The 17,358-nt window shown below is 41.5% G+C and overlaps 1 protein-coding gene across 1 annotated transcript; it reads right to left on the reverse strand.

The window, feature by feature from the left end:
• Positions 1 to 3,066: 3,066 nt before the first annotated feature.
• On the reverse strand, positions 3,067 to 17,168 carry fasn2 (fatty acid synthase 2; the record flags this gene model as incomplete). Its single annotated transcript, XM_079259991.1, has 8 exons — positions 3,067 to 3,130; positions 3,424 to 3,570; positions 5,691 to 11,167; positions 13,573 to 13,754; positions 13,889 to 14,095; positions 14,210 to 14,370; positions 15,723 to 15,876; positions 17,111 to 17,168. The coding sequence occupies 8 exons, from the start codon at positions 17,166 to 17,168 to the stop codon at positions 3,067 to 3,069; spliced, it is 6,450 nt and encodes a 2,149-aa protein (XP_079116117.1).
• Positions 17,169 to 17,358: the final 190 nt, after the last annotated feature.

Below are 17,358 nucleotides of genomic sequence, written 5' to 3' on the forward strand. Positions count from 1 at the left end.
CCGAAAAACATCATTCCCTGAATACTGTCTCTTTAACTGAATTCTGGTTAATAAAACAACTAAAAACATTAAGTAAGTGATAAAAATTTTGACTTGGTGCTGATTTGAGGAGACAATACCTCGGGATCCATCCACACCAGGAGCCAGTCCCCCGCATGCTCATAGGGGCCGTTGCCACAGCAACCGCACAACTCCCAGGCAGCAAAGGGGCCACCCCGCAGCCGTGAAGCTGCAGTGGTGGACCCCGCGCCACCCAAACAGCAGAGGTCATCATGACAACAGCCCCCAGACCAAACAGGCAGGGCCCCCAGCGTGCAGGATCCCCATAAGGAAAACACTGGAGTTAAAACCAGAAGATGAATAACCTTAAGAAGCAGTAAGAAATAAGCGCAACAATAAAAGAAAATATACATATATACATAGAAGGACTTCACAATAATGTATTAAAAATAAGAAATCTAATAAAACATTTTAAAAATAAATAAATGAAGTAAATTAAGATAAGTAAATAAAGTAAAATAAAATTCAGTTAAATGCTAAGCTAAAAAGGTGTGTCTTGAGCCTCTTCTTAAAAACATCAACAGTCTCCGCGGCCCTGAGGATCTCTGGCAGGCTGTTCCACAGTCGAGGACCATAACAATGGAAAGAGGTCTCACCGTATGTCTTAGTTCTGACTTTAGGAACCACTGAAAGGCCGGTACCAGAGGAACCTCAGGGTCCGCGAAGGCTCATAATTAAAAAGAAGGTCGGATAAATAAGAAGGCCCAAGACCATTAAGGCATTTATAAACAAGTAAAAGAATCTTAAAATCAATCTTGAAGTGCACAGGAAGCCAATGCAGCGATTTAAAAACTGGTGTAACGTGTTCCCGCCCTCTGGTCCTCGTCAGAACTCGTGCCGCTGAATTCTGTAGTAATTGTAGGCTGGAAAGAGGCTTTTTAGGAAGACCAGAGAGCAGGGCGTTACAGTAATCTAATCTACTGGAAATAAAAGCATGCATCAGCACCTCTGTGCTGGCAAGAGAGAGAAATGAGCGGACTCTGGCAATATTTTTTAGATGATAAAAACCTGTTTTTGTTACATTTTTTTATGTGTGGAATAAAATCCAGCTCAGAGTCAAGAAGAACACCCAAATTTCTCACACACTGGGAGGGATTAAAATGTTGCAATTTTGATAAAAGGATCTCTCTCTTGCCTTCAGGACCGATAATTAAAACTTCAGTTTTGTCCGGGTTGAGCTGTAAAAAGTTTGCTGCCATCCATGACTTTATATCTGAAATACAATTTAAAAGAACATTTAGTGGCTCTAAGTCATCAGGGGACACGGCAAACCGTCAGTCATCTAGTTGTGCTAGGTGTCTACTCTGTTGGCCCGGAGGAAGGTTACTCTGCTCTGCTCTGCTCATTGGGAACCAGAGTTCAACTCCAGCACAGAACCTCACCAAGTGGCTAAAATAAAAATGTTAACCTGCCCAGATCTCTTGTGCTACTTTTGGGTCCTTTCTCCGATCATTTCACTAATCCGGTTTCCTGATGAGAGGAGGTTAAGAGAAATGGCCACCTATACCGAGAATAAATGGGGGATGCCGCATTGTGTGGGTGCAGTTGATGGCTCCCACATACCCATAATAGCACCACGGGACTACCATTCTGATTATTTTAACAGGAAAGGCTGGCACTCCATTATTCTTCAAGGTGTTGTAGATGGAAAAGGGATGTTCTGGAACGTATTCACCGGACTGCCAGGGAGCTTGCATGATGTGAGGGTCCTGAGACTGTCAACTTTGTGGCAACTAGCCAGCCGAGAAAACCTCTTCCCAGCCAACTACAGAAACATTGGTGGGGTGCAGGCTGGTTACTACATCCTCGGAGACTCTGCATATCCCTTGCAGAAATGGCTCATTAAACCATTCCAAGACACCGGACGCTTGACAGTGGACCAGCAAATGTTTAATAGAAGATTCAGCCGGGCACGGGTCATTGTTGAAAATGCTTTTGGCAGCCTGAATGGAAGGTGGCGTTGCCTCATTGAAAGGAATGACTGTGACGTACAACTGGTGAAAAGTGTGGTGCTGACATGCTGTGCTCTGCACAACCTGTTTGAAGATCATGGGGAGACACATGAAAATTCATGGAACTTACCTGCAGCTGAACCAGCTCAACCTGGGGTAGCAGGAGCACTGGGTATAGAGGAGCAGGGGAGGGATGTAAGAGATGCTGTCATGCATTACTTGTTGGCCAGTACATAAAGATTTTACTTAACAGCCAATGCCATGTTCATAGTTTCATTCATAGTTAATAGTTTGTTTATTTGAGGTTGTCTTTACATCCAGTTTTGAGTAATATTCAATAAAATGTTTTACTTCATGAAACTGTCTTTTTTTTGTTTTTAAGACCCAATTTGAAAAGAATAATAAAAACTGAAGAACTGACAAAGCCACTGTACTGGGATGTTTCTCTGCTCTTTCACACTTGATTCAAACAGGTCATTTTGCAGTAACGATTTGATCCTTTAGACGTGTGTTGGAGCTTGGAAAATGTAGAACTGTGGTCCTGGAGGGATGGAGCTTGAAGTTGTTAAAGCGTTTTATAAACTACATTGTATTGGTAGAACTTGGACCATATAATTGTTTAAATCAGAGACGTATGTTAAATTATTAGTATAATACTGCTGCATTTGTCCGCTTGCTGCATTTCATAAAAATGTCAGTAATGAATGCTTGGTGCACACTCTTCACTGGGTTGATCTGTGTCTGAACAGGCAACATAGAATAATGGCACAGTCACTTCAAAAGATGTTTTTAATTCAAATTAACCAGAAATATGTACAAAAGTCAAAAAAGCCGAACACCTAAAAAGATATATTTACAATTAAATAGGTGTCACGTACGTCGACCACTCAGTGACTGGGCAAGCTGGCCTAACACTCCAAGAAATGTCTGATTAACCTGTGCATTTTGCTGCATCTCCTCACGCCGTAAAGCAGCTTCCTGCTCCCTCGCCTCACAAGCATCACTGAGGAGCATCTGCATGTGATGATCCCGCTGGGCCCGGTTCAGCTCATCTTCATTCTTCATCTCCTTGAGGACAGTAACAAGGTCCGATGAAGAGTTGGCCCTTTTCCTCTTTCCTGGTCACACAGCAAGAAAGGATTTTAAGAAAAATGAAGCTAATGAATTAATTTATATTCATTGCATGGACATTAAAAATAACACTGAAAAGTAAATACATAAACTTAAAGTTCATTAATCCTTTCATGCATGAATTAATAAAACAATGCAACATTTTTCACATTTTTGTAAAAGAAAAAAAAACTGAAGTGGTTTATTTACAAAAAAAAAAACCCTTAAAAGCACTGTAACTGATGTTAATCTCTATCCACTTAGAGTTACAGACTAAACCGTAAAATCTGTTCTTCCTTACCAGAGATAACACGTTGCGACTCGCCGCTCAACGTATCTGGCGTCTGGGTGCGTGTCGGTGTTGAGGAAGCTGCCGGTGCCAGGGTGTTTTGGGAGTTTGCGAGGAGGACACTTGTTGTCGAACTGTCCTCGTTTTGGGAAAGGCAGCCTTAAACAGACACAAACACAAACCCAAATGACAATAAATAAATGTATATAAAGCCAATTCAGAAACAATAGCTTTTAGCTAGTGTTGGCTTGCCAATTGTAGCTTTTTGCTTGGCTGGTGTTTTCATCTTAGCTAGCTTTCGCTTTATCTAGCACACTAAAGCTAATTTAGCTCCAACTGATATTAACTGATATAAGCCGATATTAACGGTCACACAAAATGCTGAAGAGTATAACGCCACCATCTATTCCTAACTAGCTGTTATTATTATTATTACTTCAATTTATGTATGATCTCCTCTACACCAAATAATAACTAATGTAAACAATGGAAACCCACTCACCATTCACCAATATACTCTCCAACGCAGCGTTTTAGAGGACTGGGGTTTTATTATTTTAACTTTTTAACCTTTTTATGATCTTTTTATTAAACCATTTTTATTGAGATTTTAGTGTGGTTGACTCTGCTCCCCCTGATTTTTAAAAGAACCAAGGTGGCCAGGAGGACCCTTTTTTACCTGTTTTTATTTTCTTTATTTTTTTTAATACGCCCCGGCCACCCCTGTGTTACACAGAGCTAAAGTGCTGTCAAGTTGTATCAGTGTCATGTTGAAACTCACTCAGTGTGTCCCCAAGTGACAGAAGATTGCATGTACCTGACCCAAAACGATGCAGAGTGAGGGACTCAGATTGTGGTCATAAATATACATGTAACAGAATTAAATATGAAAAAGACTTAAATCCTTGGAATTAAAAGAAACTGTGCTTGTTTGTCTTGTTTAATTTTAAGTGCAGAAGAATATGTGATAATACTGAAATGTTAGTTTTGAGCTGTGTATGTGTTATTTATTCTGAATGAATGAAAATGATTCATTGTATCAAAAGTTAAAGATAAAATATGGTATGGCGTAAGCCAGGGTGACATTCTGGCCCCAGTTCTTTTCATGTTTTTATTTTATTCCCTTTAGGTGAGATGATTAGCAAAACTTCCAAATTATGATTAATAAAGGACGATAACAATAAATAGGTTGGGGGAAAAAATTTTTTACACCTGTTTTACTTGATTTGTTTGGTTTTTGTATGTATGTATGCATTAAATAGAAGAGAAAAACATTTTTTAAAGCAGTTGCACATAACATAGGAGCTCTCATTCAATGTTCATTAAACTTGGAAGTCTATGGATAGTTTCTGCCTGGATCGTAATGAGACCACTAAGTACACTACCAGTCAAAAGTTTGGACACACTTTTCCTATGGATTTAATGGGAAAGTGTGTCCAAAGATTTGACTGGTAGTGAAGCTGTTTGGAGATGCACTGCCGCAAAGACAATAACCAGTGATTAAAACTAATTGAAAAGGAGTCTTCGTTTATTTCTAAGCCCACTGCAAACATTCCTCCTTGTGAGATTATAGGGAAGCTGAAATACATACTTTTAACTGCATACTCTGGAGCATCGTGCTGCTTATCAGTGGCTTTTTAACAGCTTTTCTCTGAATGTGATGCATTTTCCTGACAGACACTTCTTTGATCTGCTTGTAATAAAATTCGTTAATCATAAATGCTATGATTGCCACCGTTATTTCACATGCCAGAATACTATCTCAGAATTTGACATCATTATTATAAACCTGCTAATGAATCAAAATTTATAACAATAAGAGACGATCACATGTGCCAGACGGCTCATTGCAACATAGATAAAATCAGATTGTAAGAACAGTGTCCCAGTTGAGAACATTTATTCAAGTTCAATGAAACTGACAAAGGGTTGTTTTCATTAATTTATGTCATTTATTAATAGATTTAAGTACAATATTGACTGTTCTAAATTTTTCTTTTATCTATCACATTTTGCTTCCCAAAAGAGAACAAAAACAACGTGCAGATATGTAAAATATCATCAAAATGCTCCACAACAGTAATTATTTAATGGAAATACATATCTAAGCCTGTAAAATATAAACCAGTGGGGTTATTCAGGCATTTTATTTGATCAGGAAGAGCTTCAAAAATTTCTGTTACAAACTTGATGAAAAACAAAGAAAAAAAAGCATCTGTGTTTACAGTCTGGTGGAAATATCAGCCTCATCTTCATCTTGAGGAACCCCGTCAGTGAACTCTTGCTCCTCAGCTGCTGCACTCAGAAGAGTCACCACTGTTAATAACGTGGCATCAGGATCCAACAGCTTCACCAGAGGCAGGTTCACACCTCGCTGCTGAAAGATCAGATTCTGCAGAGTCATGGCCTGCATGGAGTCAATGCCTAAAGATGAAAGAGGCGACTCCTCTCTCAGTTCACTTTGGTCCACGCCGATCGTCTCACTGAGCAGAGAGGCGACGTATTCTCTGGGTGAGCTGGAGTCCATGTGCTGAGTCTGAGACTCGACCTCTTTGGATTTCTGGAAGGCCTCATTGACTAACTCAGAGAGCCGCGTGGTCAAGGCCTTGTTCTGGGAGAGGATGTTGTACCTGATGTTTCTGAAGTGAAATCTGCAAACAGCTTGCTGGGGTCTGTTAAGCATGAGGCAATACTCCAAGCTCTGATGAATCTCTGCCACGTCTAACACCATCATCCCCTTTGCTTCCAGAAAGCGCTGGAAGTGATCTTTGTTCAAGAGGAGGCCGAGATTCAGAGCCCCCCAGTTGATAGACTGTCCAGGTAGCCCCAGGTTGCGCCTGTGCTGACAGAACAAATCAAGGAAGGTGTTGGCTGCTGCATAGTTGGTTTGTGATGGATTTCCGAGGAAAGCTGAGATGGAGGAGTAACACACAAAGTAGTCCAACGGGCAGTTCTGTGTTGCACGGTGCAAATTCAGCGCACCATTCACTTTGGGTTTGAAAACCTTCTCATAAAGAGATCTGTTGAGGGTCTCAATCAGACCATCATGCAAGACAACCGCACTATGAAACACTCCTCTGACTGGACAACCAGGAAACTGTTGCTTGATGACATTGGTGACCTTATGCACATGCTCAGACTCAGAAATGTCACACTCCATGCTAATGATGCTGTTACCACACTGTTTCTCCACTTTGTGGATTTCTCGCTGCACGTCAGGGGAAGGTTTGCTTCTGGAGAGAATGACAATGTGCCCGCCACCTCTTTGTGAGATAAACCTGACCGTTTCAAAGCCCAGACCAGAGAGACCCCCTGCAACTATGTACACTGCTCTCTTCCTGAACAGCAGGTTTCTCGTTGGCAGCAGTGGGATGTCAGACAATGATCCACTTTCATCTTTTTCCAGAGCGACCACAGCCAGGTTTTTAGAGCTGAAATATGATGGTGGATCCTCTAAATGAAAGTTCTTCATTTTCACATTCTCAAAAGTGAAGCTTTCAAATGAAAACCTCATTTTTAAGTTCAGAGACTTCAGCCAGTTTTTAATGCTTGCTCTGTGTGCTCTCAGGTGTGCTTTTTGCAGAATGGCTTGCATTTGAATGGTCTGTAAGTGAACACTTTCCTTTACACTCTGGAGCACTTCCTGTGCAAGCAAGCCTTGCATCTGAGATCCACAGATGAGCACAACCTGCTGGACACCTGGAAAGTTGCTAATTTTAGCAGTCAGCAACTCATCAAATGGTGGAAGGATGACAAATGCGTCCACTTGACTCACATCTACAAAGAAGTCATTGTACTTTGTTCCAACAATCACATTCCAGCCTGATCGGTGTGCGACCCGAGCCAAGACTTTCACCAGAGCGGAGTCAGGCACAGAGCACATGATCCCCAAATTCTGTTTAGAACTGGGCAAAGCTTTATGCAAGATCTCCCACGCCAGCACAAAGAAGGACGCACAGGGTTGTTTTTTGAGGAAAGGGAACTTTTTTGTACTGTAGCACACGTTCTCTGGAACTCTAACCTTACTAGCCAACACCACAGGATAACAAGCAGCGACATGGTCCCCCACTTTCAATTTCCTCACATCTTTTCCAACTGCTGTGATGGTGCCACTGAAGTCAAGAGCAAGCAATTTGTGAGTCTGAGATGAGTGTTTGGTCCAGTATAAAGTCTGTCCGAATTTCAGATGTGAGGCACTGACAGGGAAGTAATCGGACGAATGAACGCACAACTTTCTGGGTCGAATCTCAACAGACGTGTCACTGATCTGATTGGCTTCCTCCTCAAAGTAGATGGCACTCAGCTGCGACATCTTATATGCATCAGCTGTCTGAAAGACACATGGTTTGGACGTTGCAGAGGTGTAACTCTCCTCAGTATGGTCAGTGACTTCCAGTGGGGTGCGGACGATGGAGGGTTTCAAGATCAGCCCATCTTTCACCACCAGCTCGTGGTACTTGCTGCAAGGATATGATCTCAGAACTTCTGCCAAAGCTGCCATATCCTTCCCAGAGATAGAGTTTACGTCAATCAGCTGAAAAGAAAGTTCTGGTATCTCAGCAGCGAATGATCTGGTCATACCAGCAAGTGCAAAACCTGCACTTATACGGTCTACAGTGAGATCTGATGAACGGTGAGTTACAGCTCTGATAGCTTTGGGGAAGTGAATCTTTTTCAGCTCAAGGACAATTTGGCGGAAAACCTCACAGCAGCTCGCCAAATTCTGCAGAACGTCATCAGCTGCATGTGACGTGAGGTCTTTGTTGCCCCACAAAAACAACACCTCATCAAAGTTTTTCTCAATATCCCTGATATTGAGATGTGCCAAGAGAGAAAGAAACCCGCTGGTTAAGATTTCCTTTGCATGTGCAACAGGCACATATTGAGAGTTTGAATCTAAATGTTGTTCCAGACCTTGAGAGATCCCTAAATGGTCGGAGAAAACCAAAGCCTTTGGAGGACAAGGAGCACTGGAAGCTTCATCAATGACATTGAAAGCATTATGATAGAAGTACTCCTCAACCACACGAGAGCCACTCCCAAGGTACCTAATTATGGCATGCTTAACCTCCACCAGCACTCTGCCTTCCTTATCTGCAAAGCAGCCACACACTTCAAAGTGATCCACTCCCACATTCATTGCTCTCAGATAGACAATCATCTCATTTTGCAAGGGTTCAAACACAGTGAGACTTCCTATTCTGGCTGGAAATCCAGACCGGCCAGCAAACTTGTGCTCTACTGTAACAGGAAGAAGCTGCATCAGGTAATCCAAGACAACTGGATGAATGTTATAGTCATGCAGCTGAGACTGCAGCTTCTCTGGAACCGATACAACTGCAAAAGCTTCCTTCAGGTCTTCCCCATAGTGCACATCTGTCTTATTCTGGAAGATGTCTCCATATTGGAAGCCTCCTTGAGAGAGATAGCCATAAAACTCCTGAAAGCTTATCACAGATGTGCATCGTTTGTAGATGGAGCTGAGTGAAATGTATCGCTCCTCGATTGGCCTCTCTTTCTTTACAATCACAGACCCTGTTGAATATGCAGCAGATGAGGAGAACACAGTGAAACTAGTTTCTTTCTCTTTTTGTTCTAGTTGCACCTTCATCTCTGGTGAGTTCTCCGATAAAATAAACGGAGTCTGAAAATTGACACTGAGCTGCAGCGAGTTGATGGGCACCTTTGGTTTAGTGCTGGCCAGGAAAGCAGCTAAACCTACCTCAGCATAGAAGGCACCAGGGATGATGGGAATGTTGTTATGCTTGTGCTCTTTCAGGAAGAAAGTGGAGTCAGTTGAGAGATTGCAGCTAAAAACGTTGCTTTCACTGCCTGTCTGACACAGCACAGGATGACTGCTTGCCTTGTTATTCTGTGCTGCTCCAATGATCACATCTCTATTGGCACAGTCGAACTTGTATCTTGGGAAGGGCAGAGGTGTTGTTTCATAACCTCTGTAGAAGGTGTTCCAATCCACATCAACACCCAGTTCGAACAGTTTAGAAACAACACTCAAGATGGATTCATGATCTTTCTGTGGCTCCACTGAGGGAAGAACAGCTGTGTTGGTTCCCAGAATTTCCATGATATTTCTCTGCAGCGCTCTTCTTGGTGCAATTTCCACGAAGACTGTCATCTTTCCTTTAGCCGCTGACCTTATCGCCTGCTCAAAAGCAACTGGTTCTCGGATGTTTCTCGCCCAGTATTCACCTGAGCAGAAATCTCCCCGATTGGCTTCCATGCCCGTTACTGTGGAGAACAACTCTGTGTTGAGGTTGTTCTCTGTTAAGGCTCCAATTGTCTCCTTGATTTCTTGCAGGATTGGGTCCATCATGTGGCTGTGATAAGCTACAGGGACATCCAGCACGCGTAAGAACAGATTCTGACCGTTAGCTGAGCTTTTTAACTTCTCATGGAGGCTCTCAATGGCATCGGCATCACCTGAGAGGGTGCAGGACTGCGGACTGTTGAAAGCAGCAAGGCAAAGTTTCCCAGAATATGAAGGGAGGAGAGAAGTTACCTCTGATACATCCATGTTGCCAACAACAAGCATCTTCCCACCAATGACTTTGGTTTGTAGGGTGCTGCGGAAGTATATGACTTTTACAGCGTCTTCAAGAGACAAGAGGCCTGAACAGTGTGCAGCTGCAACTTCCCCAACAGAATGTCCCAGTATGACGTCTGGTTTGACACCCCAATGCCTGAGAAGGGTGCTAATCCCCACCTGGATGGCAAAGAGAAGTGGCTGGACAACATTTGGGTTTTTGAAGTCACTGCCCTCAAACTCACTCTCAAGGGTTTCTAGGATGTTCAGGGGGCTCCAGTTTTGGTAAAGTTGTGTAATTTCTTTGATTTTTTCCCTGAATACAGGTTGGTTTTTCAACAGCTGCTTGCACATGCCGTGGTAAGTGACCCCATTTCCACAGAAGACAAACCCCAATCTAGCATCTGAGATTGCTGCGGGAACATTTTTGCCTGCACTAGCTCTTAGCTTCTCCGTTAGGTTATCTGCAGAGGATATCACAATGGCCTTTCTGTATCGGTGCTTTTGGTGGCTTCTTCTACAAGCTGATGTGTACAATAGAGAATCCAGATCAACCTTCTTTACAGCTTCTAGCTGTTTAATGGTGTCCTCCATCATCATAGTGAGAGATTTCTGGGATTTTGCAGACAAGACAAAATATTTTTCTTGCTTCTCATTGCTCTTTTGCTCATCACATGGCTGTAAGTGTTGTTTGACAATGGCGTGTGCATTTGTTCCTCCAAAGCCAAAGTTGTTCACCCCTGCGACTCTTGCCCTGGATGATTCCCATCTTTGCGTTTCCTGTGGAATTTTAATGTTCAAGGCGTTGGCATTGACACTGGAGGAGTCATCAGAGTAGAAAACTGAAGGAACAATGGTCTCATGCTTCATCATTAGCAGAACCTTGATGAGTCCGGCCACTCCAGCTGCCGATTCTGTGTGTCCGATGTTGCTCTTCACAGAGCCGATCCACAGCTTCCCTGAGCTGGGAGGTCTGGCTTTAGCGATGACATTGGAGATGCTTCTGGCCTCTGTTGGGTCTCCAACTGGAGTTCCAGTCCCGTGAGCCTCTATGTACTGAACATCTGTGATGTCAACGTCTGAGTAGATTCTGCGTAGCAGCTCCTCTTGTTGGGTCAAGGAGGGTTTTGTAATCGGAGTGACTGAGTGTCCGTCTTGGTTGACTGCAGTTTTGCTAATGATCCCCCAGATGGGGTTGCGATCTTCCAGAGCCTAGAAGTGAAAAGGAATAAAGCAACAAGGAAAGTTGGGTTAAAAAAATCCATTGATCCCTTCATTTCCATCTTTTTTAAATTGATGTATTTTTATTTGATTTATTTATGTCATTATGTGATGCTTTGTGTTGTCTAAGTTCCTGGTTTCCTGTTTTATTTAGAAGGTGTGATTTCTGTCTAGCCTTGTTCCTGTTCACCTGGACTCAATCAGTCCAGTGGTGCAGTCCAGGGTATACGCAGTTATACAGAGTATACCCACTTCTTTTTCAGTCAGCATTGAGTATACCCACTTCTAAACCCCCCTGTGATGCTTCTTTTACAATTACAAGCAATCCTTCACATGTACCTACGTCACCCAGCAGCTCAGCTTACCTATGCTACACTAGTGCAGTTAGCTGTCAGCTGTGTTAACTTTACTCTGAACATAGACATAATAAATCATTTATGTATCTATGTCTATGAGCCTGTCTCTCACTACTCTGTGTCCCAGTATTGGTTTAGTCATTTCATAACTCCCTGAACCTGAAGAGTAGAAATAATGGAACAATAAGCAAATATACTGATGGATTTTTAGGGAAAACTAAATAGAGTAGCCTTACATGTCATTTTTTCTGAAACAGTGTTTTTTGGGCCTTTTCTTTTTTTTTTTAAAAATAGGTAAAAAAAAAAAAATTAAGAGTAAACCCACTTCTTGGGGGACCACTTCGTGAATGTCTCAGACAATGGAATCTTGAGGAACACGAGAGGGAAGAATCATCATGGGATGAAAAGCCCCTGCATGGGATGTTCCACCGGCAGATCATCGAAGTGGCCGATATAAACAAGTCCTATCAATGGCTGGAGAGGGCTGGACTGAAGGACAGCCCAGAGGCACTAATCATGGCAGCACAGGAGCAGGCCCTGAGCACACGAGCGATCGAGGCCAAGATCTACCATACCAAGCAGGATCCCAGGTGCACACTATGCAAAAGAGCCCCTGAAACAATTCAGCACCTCACAGCAGGGTGCAAGAGACTGCAGGCAAAGAATACATGGAGTGCCATAACCAAGTAGCCTGCATTGTGTAGAATATGGACTGGAGATCCCTAAGTCCCAGTGGTGGAGAATGAGAGGGTGTGAACTTCAGTCAGCAGTCTTGGAGGCAAACATCATGGGAAGCACACAGAAGAGGCAAACAACTGGACATATAGTTGTCAACCTTTATTTTCCATACTCAAAGAACCAACCCGACTGATTAAAACTGCCTGCTTATATAACCAAGCTTAACTGGACCATACCATTCCCCCAGGCTCCCAAAATAGCTATATACACAGAAAACACAAAGATATTTACATTCACATTGTAACAGAAACTATACATATATTTACATAGCTCTAACCACCCCAACAATCATACTTAAATTATCCAGCCCCTGATTAACCCCACTCTAAAAATCCATTCTCCACAAAATCCCCCTTCATTTACTCCACTGCTTCAGTTCCCTCCCCCCGGAACCATTAAAAGGCGCCTGAACACCTGTGGTGTCTTTTCTCCATTACTCAGTCCTGGAAAGCAGAGACAATCAGAGGTAAGTAAAACATCAGTTTTCTTGCACATCCTTCAGGAGCCTTAAATCTACTTTACCCATTACTCCAGTCTTATCTTTACAGGGATGCCTAATATGGATGACTCCAGGTTTCTTCACACAAACACCATGAACCAATAAAACAATACAATAAACTCTGTGTACTCATTTGACTACTTGTCCTACCAGTATAAAACATATTAAACCAATTTAACCAGTTACCCAAATGTTTGCTGTCGTTAATCCATAAACCACAGTAGAGTCACAACATCTCATTGTGACAGAGGGCTAAGGTCCTCTGGGACTTCAAGATCCAGACAGATACAGTGATCATGGATAAGCAGCAGAGGAAAGCCGTAGTGATCGATATATCCATCTCCAATGATGGAAATATCAGGAAAAAGGAGCATGAGAAACTGGAGAAGTACCAAGGCCTCAAGGAAGAACTGGAGGATATACGCACACACAAATATATCGAGTTTGATCTACACAAGGTGAGGTCAGTGAGAAAAGCCAGAGTGATCCTGTCAGATCAAGACCACCACGATACAACCAGTTCAAGTTGTTTCCGTCTGACCACCGATCCCTGTTGAGGTGCAGGACTAATAGACTGGAAGACTAAGTCATTCCTGCAGCAATTATGTTTTTAAATGCCCTGCTGTGATATGAAGAGTTTGTTATTTTTGTTAAACATGTTGCTCTGCTGGCAGTCGAACAAGTTGCCTCCAGTCGATAATAACGGTGCTTTAACTTTAACATTGAGAATATAACAAACATGATGTGAATATGATAAAAGATGATAGAAATAATTAATCAAAATGAATTTATTCCTCTCTGACCTTTTTCAGTGGTTTCAGAAGAACAACCCCACAGCCTTCCCCTCTGCCATAACCATCTGCTTTGCTGGAAAAAGGCTTGCTGGTCCCTTCAGGTGAGATCATCTTGGCCTTACTGAGCGCTACAAACAATCTTGGCTCGATGATGCAGCTGACCCCTCCACACACAGCCATGTCACAATCACCTGGTGAGATAAAACATACTTATCACACCCAATATTTTAATGACAGGTTGTAAATAAACCAGTGCTGGTTTTCCACCTGTTTGTTGGTGAATGTTACCAGCATTGGTGAGATGAATAAATGATGCTGTACAGACCTTGTTTAATGGACTGGCAGGCAAGATGAAGAGCCACTAGGGATGATGAACAGGCACAGTCTAAAGACAGCGAGGGCCCAGTGAAGTTGTAGATGTAGGAGACTCTGTTTGCGGCAATGCTCATAGCAAGCCCTGTGCCAGTCCAGTGGTTTATCATACTTGGGTGCATGTGCGCTGCATTGGTCTCATAATCTTTGTTCATTATCCCTGCAATCACAGCAGAAATAATATGACTGATATATATACATATATATGTATATCTATGGCTGATTAGCTACTAATTTAGGGTCCCAACAGATGAAAGATTGGCTTCTGTCTTACCAAAAAACACTCCTGTCCTGGTCCCGCTTGCTTTCTCCATAGGAATTCCAGCATTTTCCAGAGCCCTGTAAACACACTGAAGGAGCTGCTTTTGTTGAGGATCCATTTGTTCCACTTCGCTGTCGCTGATGCTGAAAAACCTGTGGTCGAATTCATTAAACCTGCAAGCGTTCAAAAACATTCACTCCGATTAGATTGATTAAGCTATTTAATCACAATTAACTCAATGTTTCAGCTTTTTTGCATGTTGGAGATCCATTGAGGAGGAAAACAAAAAATCTTTAAGCACCTCAGCAGGTGCTCTCAAACTTTAAACAGGTAAAATAATCACTGGGTTTCAAACTGGAAAGCTGTTTTCTGCTGGATTTACACTGCAAAAGAAATCTATTTTTATAAAGTTTTTTCTGTATTACCTTACAGTTTTTTCCTGGATTTTTTTAAATACTACAGTATACAAAAATATAGTGGAAATATACTTAAAAATGTATATGTCTTAAAGTGACATGTAACTGTAAAAATAACTCAATGTACATTTATAATGAAGAAATATAATTTAACATAAAACTATTGTAAAAAATTCTGAAATGTATTGTAATTTTATTAGAATGTAATTAAAACAATAGATGACAAAGCTGGCGGGGCCAAGCTTGGCCAGTCCAGGCCCGCTGGGGCCTGCTCCACCTGACCGTGGGAGGCTCTGGCAGGGGCCCCCACTCTGCCACCTCCTGGGTGGATATGTGGCTGGCTCCGGATTGGGGTGGTTGGGGTCTGCGCTGCGGGATGGCTGCCGGCTGCCCGTGCCTTGGGTTTCTCCTTCCTCTTGCCTTTGTGTGGGCGTGGTCACATTGGCATGATCACTCTTCTCTGAACATGTTCCACTCTGTATGTTCTGCATGTGACACAGTCACTGAGTCGCCTGATGATTTATTTACTAACAGCAGCTCGTTTTCTTTCTGTGTGTCTGATTTAGCTTGTGAGTCCTAGGTTCTCCTGATAGTTGATGGCTTCATCCTCCCACAGGGGAAACATGACTCTAATGTGTATAGGTGTATGGATATGTGTATATATAGGTGGGTGTGTATGTGTGCTTATGTAGATGCATATGTATGTAGGTTTTCTCTTTCTCATTCTTTTTTTTCCTCTTCTCTTTCCCTCTCTCTTTTTCTCTCTACGGGGTGTTTTTCTGTTTTCTCTTCTTCTCGATTCTTTTTCTGTCCGTCTTCTATCCTCTCCTGTCCGGTCCAGCAATACAAACTTTGTAACACAAACAATTATGTAAAATAAATAGAAAAATAAAATAAGAATCCAGAGTATCAAGGGGAGTATCATATCTATAAAGCTTCCCTTGGCAAAGTAAATTTGCCCATCAGAACACAGCATCCAGAAAATCATTCTGCCAGCTTAAATTCTGGACAAGACAAAAAAAAAAAAAAAAAAAACCCAGAAAAAAAAAGCATTGCATATGATAAGTATGCTCCTCCTATGATAAGTATGATAAGATATAAACACATACCCATCAATGAGGGCAGCCTTGGCTGTGCGGGATTTACCCGCTTTGGTGTCATCGGGGTTGTACCATCTCGCCAAGTCAAATCTCTCTTTTGGAATTTGCACACTACAGTTCTTTCCATCCAGCAGAACCTTCCAGAAATTGTCGAGCCCTTCTCCTGTCAACGAAGTGTCAATAGTCAAGGAATTATTTAGTCCTTATTGAAATTAAAGCGTTGCATTAAAGGGAAGTCATAGAAAACAGAAAATTCCTCCATGAATGTAAATGAGTTTAAACATAAAGTCAAATAATTAGTGAATTTTCAGGAAAACAAAAACTAAACTTGTATTTAAGTGCAGATTCTAAGTAGGTTGATTATTCTTATTTTTAAAACCAGTCCATAACTACATTGAGTATTTTTCACACGTGTGAATTAACAGTCATTAAAGTTTAATTCCAATGCACCACTTTTAAAAAAAAAATCCCCTTTTGAATCCTGCAGTATGATGTGTTGTGTTGGAAAATTGTTATGAGTTTGATTTGTATTAGATATTAGACATATATACATTGATTTGTTGTATTTTGTAGTCCATGTAGACAAAGTTCAGACATTGTACTCATTGTGAACTGCTTTCTTTAACTCATGTATGACCTCTCAATGGAATGCGCTGGTAATGTTAGAGGCAGGAAGAGTTTCCTGCAGCGCATCTGTTTTTGTCAACTGCTTGGTTGACCAGTTGTTTAAAGGTTAAAGGTTAAAGGCAATAAAGTAATATAGTAAGTGATTGATGCTTAGTGAGTTCAGTTTAGTCTTAAATAAGAGATAATGATTGTTTCATATGGTCTGCCCAGCAACAGAGGAGGAGTTTCGAAACTATATAAGCTGTCGACTTTCTTTACTTCTCAGAGATCTCTCCATGTATGACTTACATGTATCATTTGTGTGAATAAACTAACAAAGGCAGTTTGACTCAGCATCGTTGTTTCTCATCCACAAAGATTTTTCCAGCACAGTGTGCATGAAATATAAAGCAATAAAAAATTTAGATTCTTTAATTGAATTTTTCTTTTTTATTTTCTAAGCCAGCATCAGTCCTCTTCATACATATAAAATTTTAATTAACTTTTCATGTTTTTAACCTTTAATTTGCCATGTTTTGGTCAAGTTGCTCCTAAATTTGATAGCTTAAAAAAAACCCCACAAAAATGGATAAATATATTTTTTCAAACTATTTTCATAGATTATTGTGCCCTGATATGTATTAAAGATTATCAAATAAAGGAATTTATTTGCATAATTAGTTTTTTTCTCAGTGTCAACTCCAGTTTGGCACCCTACAACTCAAGATGTGCTCACAAAAAAAAAAGTCATTCAAAGCCGAACCAAAACCAAGCTTTTAAATTCTTCCTACCTCCTGGAAAGTTGCATCCAATCCCCACCACAGCAACACCATCATCTGCCTCCAACATCCTGACAGACAAGCACAGAGACAGAAGATCAGATCCATCCCACACAGTGATGGTATCAGCCCCAGACTTGCAGCTGACTCTTATAACCGGCTTGATTATCAAACATTAATGAATGATTTTATACGTGGCCATGGAGATGAACGACTTCATTGCACACAGTTATGTCTCACAAAAGATAAGATCAAGTTTA

This window comes from Telmatherina bonti (genome assembly GCF_933228915.1).
Source record: "Telmatherina bonti genome assembly, chromosome: 20".
Taxonomy (NCBI): Eukaryota; Metazoa; Chordata; class Actinopteri; order Atheriniformes; family Telmatherinidae; genus Telmatherina; species Telmatherina bonti.